The sequence below is a fragment of the Peromyscus eremicus genome, chromosome 4 (genome assembly GCF_949786415.1).
Source record: "Peromyscus eremicus chromosome 4, PerEre_H2_v1, whole genome shotgun sequence".
Lineage (NCBI taxonomy): Eukaryota > Metazoa > Chordata > Mammalia > Rodentia > Cricetidae > Peromyscus > Peromyscus eremicus.
The window spans coordinates 31486914-31503303 of record NC_081419.1 but is presented as its reverse complement, the minus strand read 5'-3'; the positions used below and the strand labels follow the sequence as shown (position 1 = coordinate 31503303).

The 16390-nt window shown below is 42.5% G+C and overlaps 1 protein-coding gene across 2 annotated transcripts in view; it reads left to right on the top strand.

Annotated features, from left to right (window-relative positions):
* Positions 1-16390, top strand: part of Neb (nebulin) — a 197974-nt gene that overhangs the window by 17758 nt on the left and 163826 nt on the right. For both annotated transcript variants that reach the window (XM_059260462.1, XM_059260461.1), the window contains exons 9-24: positions 1381-1485; positions 2052-2159; positions 4617-4733; positions 6770-6874; positions 6969-7076; positions 7184-7288; positions 7762-7860; positions 9143-9247; positions 10139-10246; positions 10323-10436; positions 11609-11710; positions 11804-11911; positions 12000-12104; positions 13190-13288; positions 15438-15542; positions 16275-16382. In XM_059260462.1, the coding sequence (XP_059116445.1) occupies positions 1381-1485; positions 2052-2159; positions 4617-4733; positions 6770-6874; positions 6969-7076; positions 7184-7288; positions 7762-7860; positions 9143-9247; positions 10139-10246; positions 10323-10436; positions 11609-11710; positions 11804-11911; positions 12000-12104; positions 13190-13288; positions 15438-15542; positions 16275-16382 (1701 nt within the window). The remainder of the gene's footprint in view (positions 1-1380; positions 1486-2051; positions 2160-4616; positions 4734-6769; positions 6875-6968; positions 7077-7183; positions 7289-7761; positions 7861-9142; positions 9248-10138; positions 10247-10322; positions 10437-11608; positions 11711-11803; positions 11912-11999; positions 12105-13189; positions 13289-15437; positions 15543-16274; positions 16383-16390) is intronic.

The window sequence follows — 16390 nt, the reverse complement described above, 5'->3', positions numbered from 1 at the left end:
TAAAGAAAACATTTAATTGGGGCTGGCTTACAGTTTCAGAGATTTAGTCCATTATCATCATGATGGGAAGCATGGTGACATGCAGACAGATATGGTGCTGGAGAGGTAGCTGTAAGTTCTACATCTGGATCGGCAGGCAGCTGGAAGACAGAGTGACACTGGGCCTAGCTTGAATACCTGAAACCTCAAAGCCTGCCCCCAGTGACACACTTGCTCCAACAAGGCCACACCTCCTAATAGTGCCACTCCCTATGAGCCTCTGGGGGCCATTTTCATTGAAAACCACCACAGGAGGGTAGCTAAATTAGTAGTCCAATTCAGATTTTGTTGTTCTGTTTTGTCTGTTGAGGTAGGATCTTTCCATGTAGCCCAGGATGGCTCAATCTCAAGATCCTCCTGCGTCTGCCTCCTCAGTATACAAGGCAGATCTGAGTATCAGCAGAATTCAGTTTCTCCTTCTGTCTGTCTGCCTCTCTCTTGTTACACATACAATTTTTCTCTAGTTTCTTTATGATAATAGTTGTTATTATTATAATTACTACACCATACATTTATTTAGTGCTGTAGATACATAAAGCATCTTTAGCATCTGATCTTGCTCCATTTTTCTAGTAGTGTTCTGTATAGAATACTGCAGTCCTTGGGGTTGAGGGACTTGAAGTGTTAATGCACTAAGTCAAACCTTTGGTAATGACAGTGTCCAATCTTGGGCACTAAAGATCCAGAGATCTAAAATGGACAGCTATAAAAACTGCTGCTAATAATTAGCACATTAACCATTGTGAAGACAGAAAATAGGACATTAGGGGAAAGCTGTACTTCCTTTTACTCTGCCACTTTAGTTCTATACATGAGAGCTTGTGTTAATGGTATAACAGAGGAGGGCTTTACATTTCCATGAAGGGTGTGGCGAAGGTAGAGGTGCACACAGGCCACTTGAGAGTCAGTGATGACGTCTTTAGCATAGCGCTATGAGCCAAGGAGGAGAATTACCCTAACCCTGCTCTGGCTTTGCTGCATGGGCCCAGATCTGGAATAAGCTAGGTTAATTCTGTTCCAAGAACACATGGGCCAAGATAGTTCACAACAACATACCTTGGGTCAGTTATGAGGTAACTTCTACACACCACATTTTGGATTAGATTCCGAGTCCCTAGAATCAGCAAGGAGAGATAGTCTTCTCCTTGTCTTTCTTTATTTATTCCCCTTAAGTCAGCTTTTTTGCTGGGTAAGGTAACTACACTGCAAGATTTCTTGGAGATAATTTTGAGGACCTAACATAAACCTAGTGAAGATATTTAATATCATACTATTGCTCAATTCCTACTTGTCAACTCTAGAATTTTGTTCTCGTTTAATTTCTTTTCTTTCTGCCCCCAGCAAAAATATAAAGAAGACTATGAAAAGAAAGTCAAAGGAAAATGGAGCGAGACACCCTGCTTTGAGATTGCAACAGCCAGAATGAACGCTGATAATCTCAGCTCAGTAAGTAGGGAGCGAGGGCCAGATGTCCTGGGAGGGGACCCCTTTCTTTGACAACTTCCAACTGCTTTCAACATCTCAAGGAATTCTAGAATACTAGATACTGTTTTGACTGAGTTCCATGATTTCTACCTCAATTTTCATAGGAATAACCTGGTGAGACCCTCTTACTAATTACAAAGTGCAATTAGCGTGAGTTTTAAGAGGCTCTTTTTAGTTGTATTCTTTGACTGCTGAACAAAATTGTACATTTATAGCATTGATTGATTTAATTTCTTTTCACTGGGAAACAGAAATCTAATTCTTCTCCATTCTTCTGCTCTGGCTCTCCAGAGCTTTCTCGGTGGCCCGAAAGGCTGTGCCTTTTTGGTTGTTCTCTGGGCCTGTTCTAAGTGTCCAGATCTCTGTTAAGCTGATAAGCATTTTGGCAATGCCACCACATTCTCTAATTGCAACCTGACTGGCCTCAACCAAGGGGTGGGGTGTAGATGTGCGGAGTTCTGCCCAGTACCCTCTGCCCTGGAAGCTTGTCTCCACAACTCTTCTCTGGTGTCTTCACTATCTCACAGAGGAAGTATCAGGAAGACTTTGAGAACATGAAAGACCAGATCTACTTCATGCAGACGGAAACACCGGAGTATAAAATGAATAAACAGGCTGGAGTTGCAGCTAGCAAGGTATAAATGAAGACATTTTCCCATTTCTTCATGTCTGTAGTGGGGTGAACTTCTCCTAACTCTGGCTCTCATATCTAATGAAAAAAAGGTGGTGGATAGATTCTTAGGGAAATTACTGAAGTTGAGACCAGTGGGAAGTAGAATGCCTAAAAACAGTTTTAAAAAATTACGTTGGAATTACAATAGGAGCACCTAATCACCGTTTTCATTATTTCTTGGAGTGAAGGGCTATTTGCTGGCCAGAAGCATGACATTAATCATCTCAGCTGGCAGAACTTCCATCGGAAAAAAAATTGGCAGCTTTATATGAAACCGCATGCTTCACACTCAACAATGTCACTAGTCTTGTGTTCTTACTGATGGGTGAAAAACCTAGTCACAAATAAGACTAGAAGTCCATAGACATCTTCATATGCCTTGTAGAGTGACTTTGATAAACGGGTTATGCTTTGACATTTCAAAGTGGTATGGTTTTTATAAAAAGCATAAACTTCAAGGTCAAGTAAACTTGTTGGATCCTGGCCTTTCCCAGAGCCCTGGTTCTGCCAGAGGAGAGGAAACAGGACTCCATCACTTAGAAAGTGTAAGACGGTGGTGTTTTGGACCAGGTTACCAGCAGGGCAAGAAATGAGAAATATTTAGGAAGTGGAGCACACTTGATTTGGTGAAGGATTGGATATGAGATATGAGAAAAAGCTTTCAGTCTAAGCAGCCATTTGGATGGGATTTCTCTTGAAGGATACAGGGAAGATTACTGAAAGAGAAAGTGATTCTTAGGGGCTTGAAACAGGAGTTCATCTTCAAACATGTTAGGTTTCAGATACTTTTTAGATGCTCAGGTGGAAATATCAAGTTGGCGGGTTGATTTATGAGTCTGGAGGTTCAAAAAATGTCTGTGGGAATTTTATATAAAATTGGGGGACATAAGTGTGTGGAAAGTAATGTCATGAGACTGGACAGCACAAAGGTAGAGTGGGTGGACATCTCCACTGAATGAACCCTGACATGCTTCCAGGTGAGATTGGAGCACAGTTGAGAGGTAGCAGGAGTGTGTAGAGCAGGTGGAAGGGGAGAATGGCGTTATCACTTGTCACAAGTGTTTCTACCTAGAGAGTCACTGGCAGCCCAAAGAATGAGTTGGTTGAGTTTGCTTAGAGAGGGCTTGTGACTGAATAATAGAGAAGAAACCACTGGAGGTCAGAGTATACTAAGCTCTTTCAATAATTTTCCCAAAAGAAAAGAGATGGTATCTGGTGGGAAAGACTGATAAGGAATGTTTTAAGATAGAACATACAATGCTGTGCTGCTATACTGATGGAAAAATCCAACAGAGAGGTAACACTGAGCTGAGACTGAGAGAAAACTGCTGGGTTGATGCCCTTGAAGGAGAGGAGATCTGGTTTGTAAGAGGAGGGATGACATTGTCATAAACCCTAACAGTTCTTCCACATGACAGAGGCAGGTGGCATGGTAGGATTGGGGACTGTCCTTTCTGCTCAGTTCTGTTTTTCGAGGGAGTTTATAATTCCATGAGGTAGAAAGGTTGTGCAGGTCTCCCATGCCTATAGAGCCTGTGGAGTAGCCCCTGTGGTACTCTGGTTAGGCAGTAGGGTTGACGCATCTGGGTTTCAGTTGTGTGCCGTCACCTGTCATTGTCTACTAAGTGGGTTGGCCTTGTTTTGTAAAGCTTGTAGAGGTAGTGAATTATTTAGGATCCCTCAGACTTCAGTGGTTACACTTCCCAAATACAAGTCAGACTAGAGATCATGGTCTGACTCAAGACCATGCTGTTCTGCTCACGGTGGACATATTCCTTATCATGTCCCCAGCCCCAAACTTACAGCTCCTGCCGTGGTTGGAATTTAAAGTACAAGGTGGGAAGAAAGAGAGGAAAGCTGAGGTTTCCACCATTCATCCCACTGGCTCATTCTTCTCCTGCCTGTATATGAAATACGTGCTCGCTCAAACATGCCTCTAGAAAAGGCATAAACGCGGAGTTGGTGGTGCTCCTAGCGTCTTGTCTTTAGGATGTACAGGCAGATGGCAGCTGGAAGTGAGAAGCTGAGGGAAGGATCTACAGGAGCAGACATCTGGGGCACGATGCGCTGTCACTGTTTGTGTCTCTCTCTTTCCCCCAATATTTATGTGTCTTTCTCCTTCCGAGGACAGAGACCATATGTTGTTCTTTTTTGTGTCTTTCCCAAAGCCAGGCACATAATCAACTCCCTCTGATATTTTTGAATGAATAAAATGAATGAAAAGAAAAAGGTTCCTGGAAATTCATGCAGTTTCTGTACTGCTGCTAGGACTTACTATGGGTATTGTGGTGATAAAATGTCAAGCTGCCATTTTTCTAAAGAGGAAATTGATTTGTGGAGTCATGTCATAATCGCTATAATGGGGAAGAGGACAAAAATAACCCGTGGAGTTACTTTATTATTTTATTTCATCCCACAGGTAAAATACAAAGAAGACTACGAGAAGAATAAAGCGAAAGCTGACTATAATGTACTTCCTGCTTCAGAGAACCCACTGCTCAGGCAGCTGAAGGCAGCAGGAAACGTCCTCAGCGATGTAAGTCAACTGTCTTCACAAATGTTTTTAAACCTTAACCTTGCGAGAGATGGAGTCTTCCTCCTTGTGTGATACCTGTATTTCTGTATAGCTTTGCTAATGTTTTAATGTTATGGAGAAGGAGTCACTCAGAGTTGACTAGCCATAGAAGCCTAAGTGTCTCTAAACATAACATGCCTTACTGTCTGCAGCCAGTGGAATGAGTTCAAAGGGTAGGGAAGTCCTCATCTGCTTAGAGGATTCCAGAATCTGGGCCTCCTTGTGGGCCTGGAACACATTGTGCTGGGTTTCTGAACACGTAAAATGAGACTTTCAAAAACAGAGCTACCCCCTGAAACTATCATCTGCAGACACTGAACTCAGAAAATGCCTCCTGACATGTTCCCTGCCTGCTTCTACCTGGAGAGTTGTTAAGAGCCCGAGTAAGGGACTGGAGAGATGGCTCAGAGGTTAAGAGTACTGGCTTCTCTTCCAGAGGTCCTGAGTTCAATTCCCAGCAACCACATGGTGGTGGCTCACACCATCTGTAATGAGATCTAGTGCCCTCTTCTGGTGTGCAGGCATACATGCAGGCAGAACATTGTATACATAATAAATAAATAAATCTTTAAAAAAAATAAAGCACTTGATGCTTAAAAAAAAAAGACCCCAAGTAAGCTATTGGAATTGAAATAGATAAAATAAGCCAGAGCCTTGTATTAAAAGACTAAAGGTCCGCTGGGCGGTGGTGGCGCACGCCTTTAATCCCAGCACTCGGGAGGCAGAGCCAGGTGGATCTCTGTGAGTTCGAGGCCAGCCTGGGCTACTGAGTTCCAGGAAAAGGCGCAAAGCTACACAGAGAAACCCTGTCTCGAAAAACCAAAAAAAAAAAAAAAAGACTAAAGGTCCAAGATCAATTTACCAATTTGACTAAATACACACACACACACACACACACACACACACACACACACACACACACAAAATATATACATGTACAACAAACACAGGAAATACACACATACACAACAAACACCCAGGTTAAATGTGTGATAATTTGAGGTTTTAGATAGACAGATTATATTAAACTTTTTCCAAGATTCAAAGATTTTTACATAGCTCTCTGACTAGGTTAGTTAATGCTTCCCCACCCTTGAACCACGTCAGCATGGTGGGGAGTGTGTGCATGTTTCTAAGGAGTGGGAGGGCAAGGGAGAGGGGCTTAATTCATCTCTCCAAATTGCTCTGCTGTAACTTCAACACTAAATGCTTCTGTTTTCCCAATGAAGGGTACGTTTATCAAACAAACTATCTTAGACTCAAATCTACTGTTGCCAGAACCTGGAATGTCTTACAAAGGAATAGAATTATTGACGTTTTGAAAACCCAACATGAAAAAATTGGTGACAGTCTGCTTTCTCAGCCATGCAGTTGAAACGATCATTGATTGATTTTGTTGTTTTAGGGCTAAATATAAATGCCAGCAGTGAAGGAGAGCTAGTGATGACCCGTGTGTGCTCATATGGGTCTGATTCTAGTTCTAATTCAAATTCTCATGTGGGTCTTATTTTTAAATATAATTGTGTATTTTTTCAACTTACTTTTTTATGAAAGTTTATTTGAAAAATAATAAAGCTAAATAGCCTGCCATTATCATAGCCTCTGTGTACTTGGAGCGCAGTCAGTGAGAGTGTAAGTGTGCTGAGAGAGACAGAGAGAGAGACAGAGAGACAGAGACAGAGACAGAGAGAGAGAGAGAGAGAGAGAGAGAGAGAGAGAGAGAGAGAGAGAGAGAGAGAGCAGCTCAGAGGCATGGACCTGCCACCAAGGCTCAGCTAGAGGTAACATGTTGGCTTCTGAAGTTTTTGAAATGTTAAAAACTCGCCTTTTACAATCATTGCTAATAATACCATGACATGGAGTGTTTGACTGTCAGTTTCTGAGGCAGTTGACAGGTGGCGTCTTTTCTTCTTTTGTTTGGTGTTGGAAAATGTGAGCGTTATAATCAGTGTGGGAGTGACAGGATCTATTTTAACTGATTTCCCCCCCTTTGGCAGAAACTATACAAGGAAAATTATGAGAAGACAAAGGCCAAGAGCATAAATTACTGTGAGACCCCCAAGTTCCAGCTTGATTCCGTACTGCAGAATTTCAGTAGTGATGTAAGTGACCAGACTGTCGCCCATTCTGTCTAAAAGCTCTTTTATTTAATAAGCCGATGATCAATTAATAAATGAGGTACATTTTGTCTTTCAGACTAAATATAAAGATTCCTACCTAAAGAATATTTTGGGACACTACGTAGGCAGCTTTGAGGACCCGTATCACACACATTGTATGAAAGTGACGGCCCAAAATAGTGACGTAAGTCCTAAGGCTATTCATTGTCTTTACTTTCTAAATATGATGTTGTAGGTTGAAGGCATAAAACAATAATTGGAGCCTTACATCTGATTATTTTCCCCTCCTAGAAAAACTACAAAGCAGAGTATGAAGAGGACAGAGGCAAAGGCTTCTTCCCCCAGACCATCACCCAGGAGTATGAAGCAATCAAGAAACTGGATCAGTGTAAAGATGTACGTTCACAGAGTGAAGTTGTGACAAAGCTGTCCCTCATCCTTAAACCAGATCCTTCCTACTTCAAGGACATTGATCCAGATATTGTTGCTCTTTGTGGCATCTGGAGGTCAAGATCCTTTCAAAATGTTGACCACTTTACAAATATGTGTGAGCGAGGCACTCGTAAGAAACAGCATCTATTTCATAGAAGATATTCTTCTTTTTCTGCTGGCATCCCATGTCTCAGGAGCTAATTCTAGCTCATTACTGTGAAGAGCTCTCAGGAATCTGAAGACATGGGGTCATTCTTTCTATTCATAGAAGAGCATCTCTCAAACAAACTGCAATCTAGCTAAAAACAAACACAAGAAATGTTTGCTCAACCACCAGTCTCTTTGGGGTGGGGTGGGACAGGTTCTTCTTTCTTGGTTCATAGGCCCCCTTGGACCTCACAGACACCACTAAACCAAACTCCTTTGTTTCCTCACAGCACACCTACAAAGCCCACCCAGATAAGACCAAGTTCACTCAAGTTACCGACTCTCCTGTTCTGTTGCAAGCTCAGGTCAATTCCAAACAGCTGAGTGATGTAAGTTCTTCTAAGTTATCTGGGGAAGCAGTTATGGGGGTGGGGAGACATTTCATAAATCTATGTGGAAGTTCGGTTTGTTCCATTTTATAGTTCTGGGATCAAACCCCGAGCCTTGTTCATGCTGGGAATAATGCTCTACCACTACCTTCTCAGTGCATAAAATCCAACTTCTTATTTGATTGCATTTATTAGAAGACTATTACATTTTAGTAGATGTTTATATATTTGTAATCAGTTAAAATATTTTCCTATCTGGATATACTGAATCTTTTCAAGTAGACAACACTTAGTAAAATTGTTCATCCAAGGAAACCAGTGCGGCTTAAAGTATTAAAAAGAACACAAATTCTAAATTTAGACAAAACTAGACTCACATCCCAGCTTCTTGTGACAAGGTATTCAAATGACTTAATCTTTTGGGCCTCTTTCTCTTACATAATTTGTACATGTGTGAAAACTAACATGATAGGAGATGTGTTTCGAGTATACAGTCTGTGACCCAGACCAGATATGTAACATACAGGCTTCTCTCTGCCAAATAACTTTCTAAAAAATGGAAACCTGGAAATAAGCATTATTGTATGAGCTTTCAGTATGGACCTCCAAGCTTGTATTAGTCTAAAAAAATAAAAATAAAAATGGCCCTAGTGACACTTGGCTCAGCCTGGGAGGAGGGGACTGGACCTGCCTGGACTGAATCTACCAGGTTGAACTCAATCTTCAGGGGAGTCTTTGCCCTGGAGGAGATGGGAATGGGTGGTGGGATGCGGGGAAGGCGGAGGGGGGGGGCAGGAGGGGGGAGAACAAGGGAATCCGTGGCTGAAATTAAATTATAAAAAGAAAAAAAGAAAAAAATGGCCTTAGTGTATTTATGGCCAAAAGTGGCAGTTGGACTACAGTATCAGTAAGCATGATATATGAAAGGTGACACTTAGGAAGGGATCTCCAGTAAGTGACATCAGCAAGGATAAGGAAGCTAGGACAGGGTGTCTGAACCAAAGGGGCCAGTTGTGAAAGGCGTGGATAGGAATGTGTATGAAGAGCTACCTCATTCTGTCACCTTGTGGTGGAGGACATGGTGGACCTTGATGGACATGATGACAGCTACCAGGGTCCAGGACCCAGGTTCAGCAGTGTGGAGTGACTTTCCTACGCTCTTGCTCACATGATCTTCGTCAGTTATTTCGCAAACTGTCTGAAGGAGTATTTGGTGAATCTTTTTCTTCCGGACCTAATGATCCTCTCTCTCTGCCCCTGTACCCTACTTCCTGCTCTTTAGCTAAACTACAAAGCCAAACACGAGAGTGAGAAATTCAAGTGTCATATACCTCCGGATGCGCCTGCCTTCATCCAGCACAGAGTCAACGCCTATAACCTGAGTGACGTAAGTGCCTCGTGGACTGCAGCATGTGGGTGGTACAGCGACAGCCGTGCACCTAGTTTTGAGTTGTTTCATTGTAATTCAATGACTGCTTCAGTGTCATTGTGTCGTGTTTCTACCTCTCCGTCAATGTACCTTTAAGCTGGCCTTGTAGATCCCTGCTGCCTCTGTGTAGTCATTTTGTAAGTAGCATCATTCAGTTGTTAGTAACCCTAATATTTTCTAACCAGCCTCTAAAATGTCACCATGCATGTGGATTCCATTGTAAACCTTAATGGTAGATCTGTTAGCAGCATTTATGTATACTATGCCTTAATTCAATTTTCCTAGTATATGATCTTTTGTCCTTTATTCCACAGGCCTATGGTGTCCCTTTTTACATAAATTAGAGTTACTTCTATATGTAAGAAAGCTTATGCTAATGATAGCACAGAACATCTAAAGGGCAAAAGGCCACTGTCAGCTTTAATTTTCCAAATTAAATTTTATAGAAAAGTTAAATTGCCCTCTTCTTCAATGATTCCCAAAACAAGTACTGTGATTATTCAGCATCAGTGGGCAGTAGAGTGATTCAGAAAATGACCTCTCAGTGGGTCTAAAGGACAAAGGAAAGTGATGTCTAAAGCCACCAAGAGTGGGCTCACTGCAGAATGTTGTACCACTCTCTACTATTTAGATCAGAACTCAGATATTAGTGTGACCCCTGGAATTGAGATAATTGGATGAGAGATTCTGATGCAGAACAAGAAACCTCAGAATCACAAGCTCCATCTTAAAGAGAATTCTCTTAAATATGCACAATTTCCTAGACCCTGGGCAGGGTCCTTTTGTTTTCTGTTGAGAATAAAATGACGAGTTAGCCTGGGTCTTCACTTTTGCTAATTCCTTTCCCAGAACGTCTACAAGCAAGACTGGGAGAAGAGCAAAGCTAAGAAGTTTGACATCAAGGTGGATGCCATCCCCCTGCTGGCAGCCAAAGCCAACAGCAAGAATGCCAGCGATGTGAGTGTGGCCCTGGGCTGGGCGGCTGGCCTGGGATGTCCCTGCCGATCAGTTAGCATGTGCGGTGTCCTTGCAGGTGATGTACAAGAAGGACTATGAGAAGAGCAAAGGCAAGATGATTGGTGCCCTCAGCATCAATGATGACCCCAAGATGCTGCACTCCCTGAAGACAGCCAAAAACCAGAGTGACGTGAGTGTCTCTGCCAAACCACTCTGTTTTGATGTGGGTACCCCACTAATTAATATAATCTCGAGTTGGATGTCAACCTCCACTCAAATCTCAGATTCACATGGCAAATTCAATGTGGAGAGGCTCTGGTTAGCTGAGGTACACCGTTTGTGATGTCTTTCTTCTCTTGGCTGCTTCTTTGATCTCCTCCATGCCTTTGTTTCACAAGGAGAAAACAAACCCTAGACACACTGCTTTAGTTCCCAGAAGTGGGCTAAATGTATTGGTATACACAGTGTTCCTAGTATCAGTGTGGGTGTGCACTCACACAATGCCCTGAACTAAGGTGTTTGCAAAGATATGCAGAAAACAAAAAGCAGGAAGTGAGAAACCAACTGAGAGACCAAACAGAAAAACCAGATGAAGCGTGAATGTAGAAGCAAGATATTTCAGTTTAAGAATTTTATAAAATGTTAGTTTCATTTTGAAGACTTTAATCTTTACTTTAAAAAAAAAAAATCTACCGAAACTGCCTTCGTAATTCCTAATGAGAAAGAAATTCTTCTTGCATTTCATGTCATTTACAAGTACCCCTGCTTTTACTGAGTGTATTTTGAGGTTTCTATATGAGAGGATTAAAGGGGAGTGTGAAGAAACATATGACAGACACATGCATTAAAGGACTAAAAGCCTTAAAAGCCATCATTGGAGGACAGCCGCTTTAAAGGAAATGGAAGCTTAGCTGGGAAAGCTGACCTCCAGGGGTAGGATGAAATGTGTTTGCATCGAGTGGTGATCTGGTGGCCTTTGTGGGACTGCTTGTGTCCTCAGGCCCTTCTTAGGCCTCAGGGCTTGTTTTACTCCAACTTTTTAAGAAATCCGTGTTCTTCAAGAGCATGCAAATGGGGCAGTTACTTCAAGGCAGACCCTCTCTTGAGTGGCAGCATTCTCGTGCTTTCTTTTTCAGTCTGAGCAATACTGAGACAGGTATGAGGAACGCTTGCCATTATTAGCATCTGATGTCATACAAGACGTGAGCCTCAAGGGTACTCTTTCTTCATAGTGGGAAAAGGTGGAAGAAAACATACCAATCCCATCCCATTGTTTCAAGTCTGGCAATGACGCTGAAGGCTGTTAGTGTGTGAGATACATTTTTTTTCCTTTGCTCAATTTTGTTTTTTTTCCTTTGACAGAGACTCTACAGGGAAAACTATGAGAAGACAAAGGCCAAGAGTATGAATTACTGTGAGACCCCTAAGTATCAACTCGACACCCTTCTGAAGAACTTCAGTGAGGTTTGGAAGGCCATGCCCACCTCTTGGGTGGAAAGGCTTTCCTGCCCATTGAAAAATCACTGTTAACACAAAGTATTGTGTTTTCTTTATTAGGCTAAATATAAAGATTCATACGTAAAGAATATTTTGGGTCACTACGTAGGCAGCTATGAGGACCCGTACCAAACACATTGCATGAAAGTTTCAGCTCAAAACAGTGACGTAAGTTTGGATCCAGTTACTCTGGCCTCCAGTGACATTGTTTGGGAGCAACAGCCATCCTGATTTATTTTATTCTTGTGCATTTTAGAAGAGTTACAAAGCAGAATATGAAGAAGATAAAGGGAAATGCTATTTCCCTCAGACGATAACTCAAGAATATGAAGCTATCAAGAAGTTGGACCAGTGTAAAGATGTAAGTCAGCTGCCCGAAGTTCTTCAGATTGGGTGCGGGATGCTTGTGACATCTAGTGGTATACTGAACAGGAGTTTAAATGCTATCCCCTAGTGTTCAGGAAGCAATATTTTATTTAAATTTGGCTTTGGGGGTGGGATTAGAGAACACAAGGAAGAAGTCCATTGGCTATGAGATTCTTTCAGGTTTTATGTCTTTATTTTTATTAGGTTGTACAGCTATAAATTCAGGGCAAAAGGAGACTATCCAGGTTTGTCATAATCAGAGTGTTTATTGCCCAACAAAGTGACACCAGGGGCTAGCATGAGCCAAGCACTGCCCTTGGTGCTGGGGACTAGGGATTCAAGGTGACCTGCTCTCCAGGAAGTTCCACTGGAGTGGAAGAGACAGGCAGTGAACAAGGAGGACTCAGGAGCAAGGAAGAGATCATCTACTATAAGGGGATGATGTGAAGAGACAGGAGTGGGGTGGGGTGGTGGTGATGGTGGTGGTGGTGGTGGTGGTGGTGGTGGTGGTGGTGGTGGTCAAGGCCATGCCAAGATCGGGGTCAGAGAAACAGAAAGAACAGTCTCCAGAAAGAAAGGGAAGTTGAGAGGAGACGTGACTGGGATGTGCCGGAGGGGAGGGGGGAGAGTACAAAGAGGAAGGAGGAGGGATGTGTAGAACTCGTAGCTCAAAGTACAGCCCTGACTGAACACAGTTTCAGGACAGCAGCATACTAGTGCTTAGAAGATTGAGCATAGATGCAGCAGAAAACATGATTATTTCTCAGCCTTTTGGCTAATATCAAGTGTAGAAAAACCAGAAGAGGAGAGAAAAGGTGGGGGAGGGGAAAGAAATTGAGGAAAATAATGTAATTGTATTTTAGTAAAAGAAACGACTCATCTACAGCAGAACACTGGGAGGGGGGTGAGAGATGAAAGAAGGGCAAGAGAAACAGAGAAGAAGAGGACCTAGCATGGAATAAGTTTTTCAGAACTATAGAGAGCAAAGTTCTGGATGTAAACTTCGCCTGCACGGGTGTGGGATGAACAGGAATAGAAAATTACAGTGTAAAGTATCAGCGAAGCTGTCTTCTCTTCCAGCATACGTACAAAGTGCACCCTGATAAGACCAGATTCACAGCGGTCACCGACACTCCTGTGCTGTTACAAGCCCAGCTCAACACCAAACAGCTCAGTGATGTAAGTGTCCTAACTCACGTGGGAAGGGTTGGCTTACTGAAAGTCTCAGTGTCTTCAAGGATTCATCTGTCAAGCCATTAATGCCACATTTCAGACTTTGCTTTAATAAAACGTAAATGAAGCTGCTAGATCGAGTTGTAACCCCCAGCAGATTGTTACATAACACCACAGTAACTAATTTTTTTTAATAATTCACTGATTTTTTTCATAGGATTGCCTTTCTTATTAAAATGTGTCCTGTGCACACTAGAACTTGGTGCCGCTTAAGAAAACAGTAGCAGCAGAGGTATTGTTTGACAGGTGAAAAGGGAAGTGTTCCTGTTCTGGTAAGGTCACAAAGACTTTACAAAAAGAAAGGTACACTTAGGACAAAGCATTACTCCAGGCAGTAATGAGGAGACAGAGAGTTCAAATATGGGGGCCCCTGAGATGGCTCAGTGGGTGCCTACCACCAATTCTGATGACCCGAGTTTCATCATCCCTGATCTCCTTCTACATAGTAGAAGTAGAGAACTGACTTCAAAAATAGTCCTCTGACCTCTTGTCACTTGTCAAACTTGTTGCGTGCGTGTGCGCGCATGTGCGCGCGCGCGCGCACACACACACACAAATTTTTTTAATGTAATTTAAAAATGTTTTAAATTAAAAATAGCCCAATAGATATCTCTACTACATAACTACTGTACCTAAGGCTCAGGAAACGTCAAGGAAGAAGTTCATAGAAAGATGTTAAGAGCCAAAGGACCATGAAATCTGCTGTGAGATTATGTCTCCTAGAAATGACAGGCAAGCTTCACTCACGATACCTCAACAGTATGGCTACCTCAACAAGACCTGACCAATGATACCAACAGATATGCTAATGTGAAGGGAGAGTCTCAGGGCGCCCCAGCCCCAGACAAAGAACTACAGGTAACTAAGGGATGCTGAGGGGGAGAGAGAGTCTTCCCACAGGGAGGAGCCCCTTAGTTGGTTATCCAGTACCAGTGGCCAGCCCTGAAATAATCATGTACATACAAGCGGCACTGAATGGACTCAGCAGGTAGTACTTATATATTTATGCATGCATGCGTGCATGTAAAGTAATAATTGAAGAGAAGGAGGCCAGGGATTTGAGAGGGAGTAAGGGGGCGTGGGAGGAGCTGGAGGAAGGAAACGGAATGGCGGGAAAATGGTGTAATTAGACTTTAATCAAAAACTAAGCGAGGGTGGCAGGAAGAAGAACGGCTGGAAGAACACTGTGGGTGGGTAGTTGAGGAAAGCCTACTGCGGGGATGGCATGGCCAGGACTTTATCTAACTGCGGTAAGAAGTTACTGGGAGTTATTGCTGGTTCTGTTACTGCTCTGATTACAGAATTTCATAACTGCGTTTTCATGCCCTCCAGGTTCATTCCAGTGGTGTTGACGAAGTGTGTTAATGTGTCTATAGTACAGTAGCAGTTATGAAATGTCAAAGTGAAGTCTAGTTGTCCATAATCCTTCTGAGAGAGGGAATGAGACACTGACAAGACTGAGTAGCTCTTTGAAGCATTTTTCTTAAAAAGGCTACCAGTACTGTCTTACATAAATTCAAGGAAATTCCTACTTTCAACTGTTTGAATATCTGCTGTGTCCATTTTCTGTGCTATAAAAAAAATACCTGGAACCAAGTAATTTATAAAGAATAGAAGTTTAGCAGACATGTGGCCCTTGAGTGAAACTCTGGCACTTGGGAGGCAAGGGGATCTTGAGTTTGAGGACAGCCTGGGCTACATGGTAAGATGCTATTTCTAAAACCACCTCCTCACCTCTCAAAAAGAGGTTTACTTAGTGCACAGTTCCAAAGGCTGGGAGATAGAAGGTCTTTGTACCAGCTCAGGCAAGGGCTTCCTGTTGAATCATGGCATGGTACAGGTATCGCTCAGGGAGGTGGAGATCAAGCATCACGCCCTCCTCAGAACTCACTTGTACAATGAAGCCACTCCTGCAGATGAATCAGTCCAAGAGGGCAGAGCTCTCATGAACCATTTACCTCTGACAGAGGCCTCCTGTCAAATACCACCCACGTGACTTTAAGGGACTAAGTTTCAACTGCATGAAGCTTGGAGCACAGTCAGCCCACAGCAACATCTATTCACCCTTTCTCGCTCCTCTCCCCCTCTCTCTCAGCTGAATTACAAAGCAAAGCATGAAGGTGAGAAATTCAAGTGCCACGTGCCAGCAGATGCACCAGAGTTCATCCAGCACAGAGTCAATGCTTATAATCTGAGCGATGTGAGTAAGATACCACATGCTTGCGTCATATGTGGAAAGAGAGAAAGTGTGTGTCTGCCTGAAGACACAGAGCTAGACTCAGTGCGGCTAGCTGTGGAGATCGTTATGACTGGAAATGGGGACTTTAGGTCTTGCATGCTCTGGAGAGCTACTTCATCATCAGGCGTCATTTCCATAGCCTCTGTTATTATCACAAGCATTCTTTCATTTATCCGTTTGATAATCTTTAGAGTTTTTGAGATTTCTCCCATATAAATTTCTCAGTTTACCTTTGCTAAGTTGTCTATTATATAATTATTTGTGGTATGGACAAGGGTCTTTAGAAGGTTCTCTTTTCTTAAAGATTTATTTATTTATTATAAATACAGCATGTATGACTGCAGGCCAGAAGAGAGCACCAGATCTCATTACAGATGGTTGTGAGCCACCATGTGGTTGCTGGGAATTGAACCCAGGACCTCTGGAAGAGCAGTGAACGCTCTTAACCTCTGATCCATCTCTCCAGCCCCTTTAGAAGGTTCTTAAACAATTAAAAAAGAATATGCTATTAATATTTTTAGTGGTGTAGAGGAAACTATATAATAGATCAATAGTTATACTACTGTTTGGTTAACCAATTACTCACAGATGAAATAAGTTTACAGATAAAACTCTTGACTTTTTTTATATTCACTGGATTAACCTGTTATCAATGTCTTTTTTAAAATAATTTCTTTTCTGAAACTTTCCCAGAACGTCTACAAGCAAGACTGGGAGAAGAGCAAAGCTAAGAAGTTTGACATCAAGGTGGATGCCATCCCCCTGCTGGCAGCCAAAGCCAACAGCAAGAATGCCAGCGATGTGAGTGT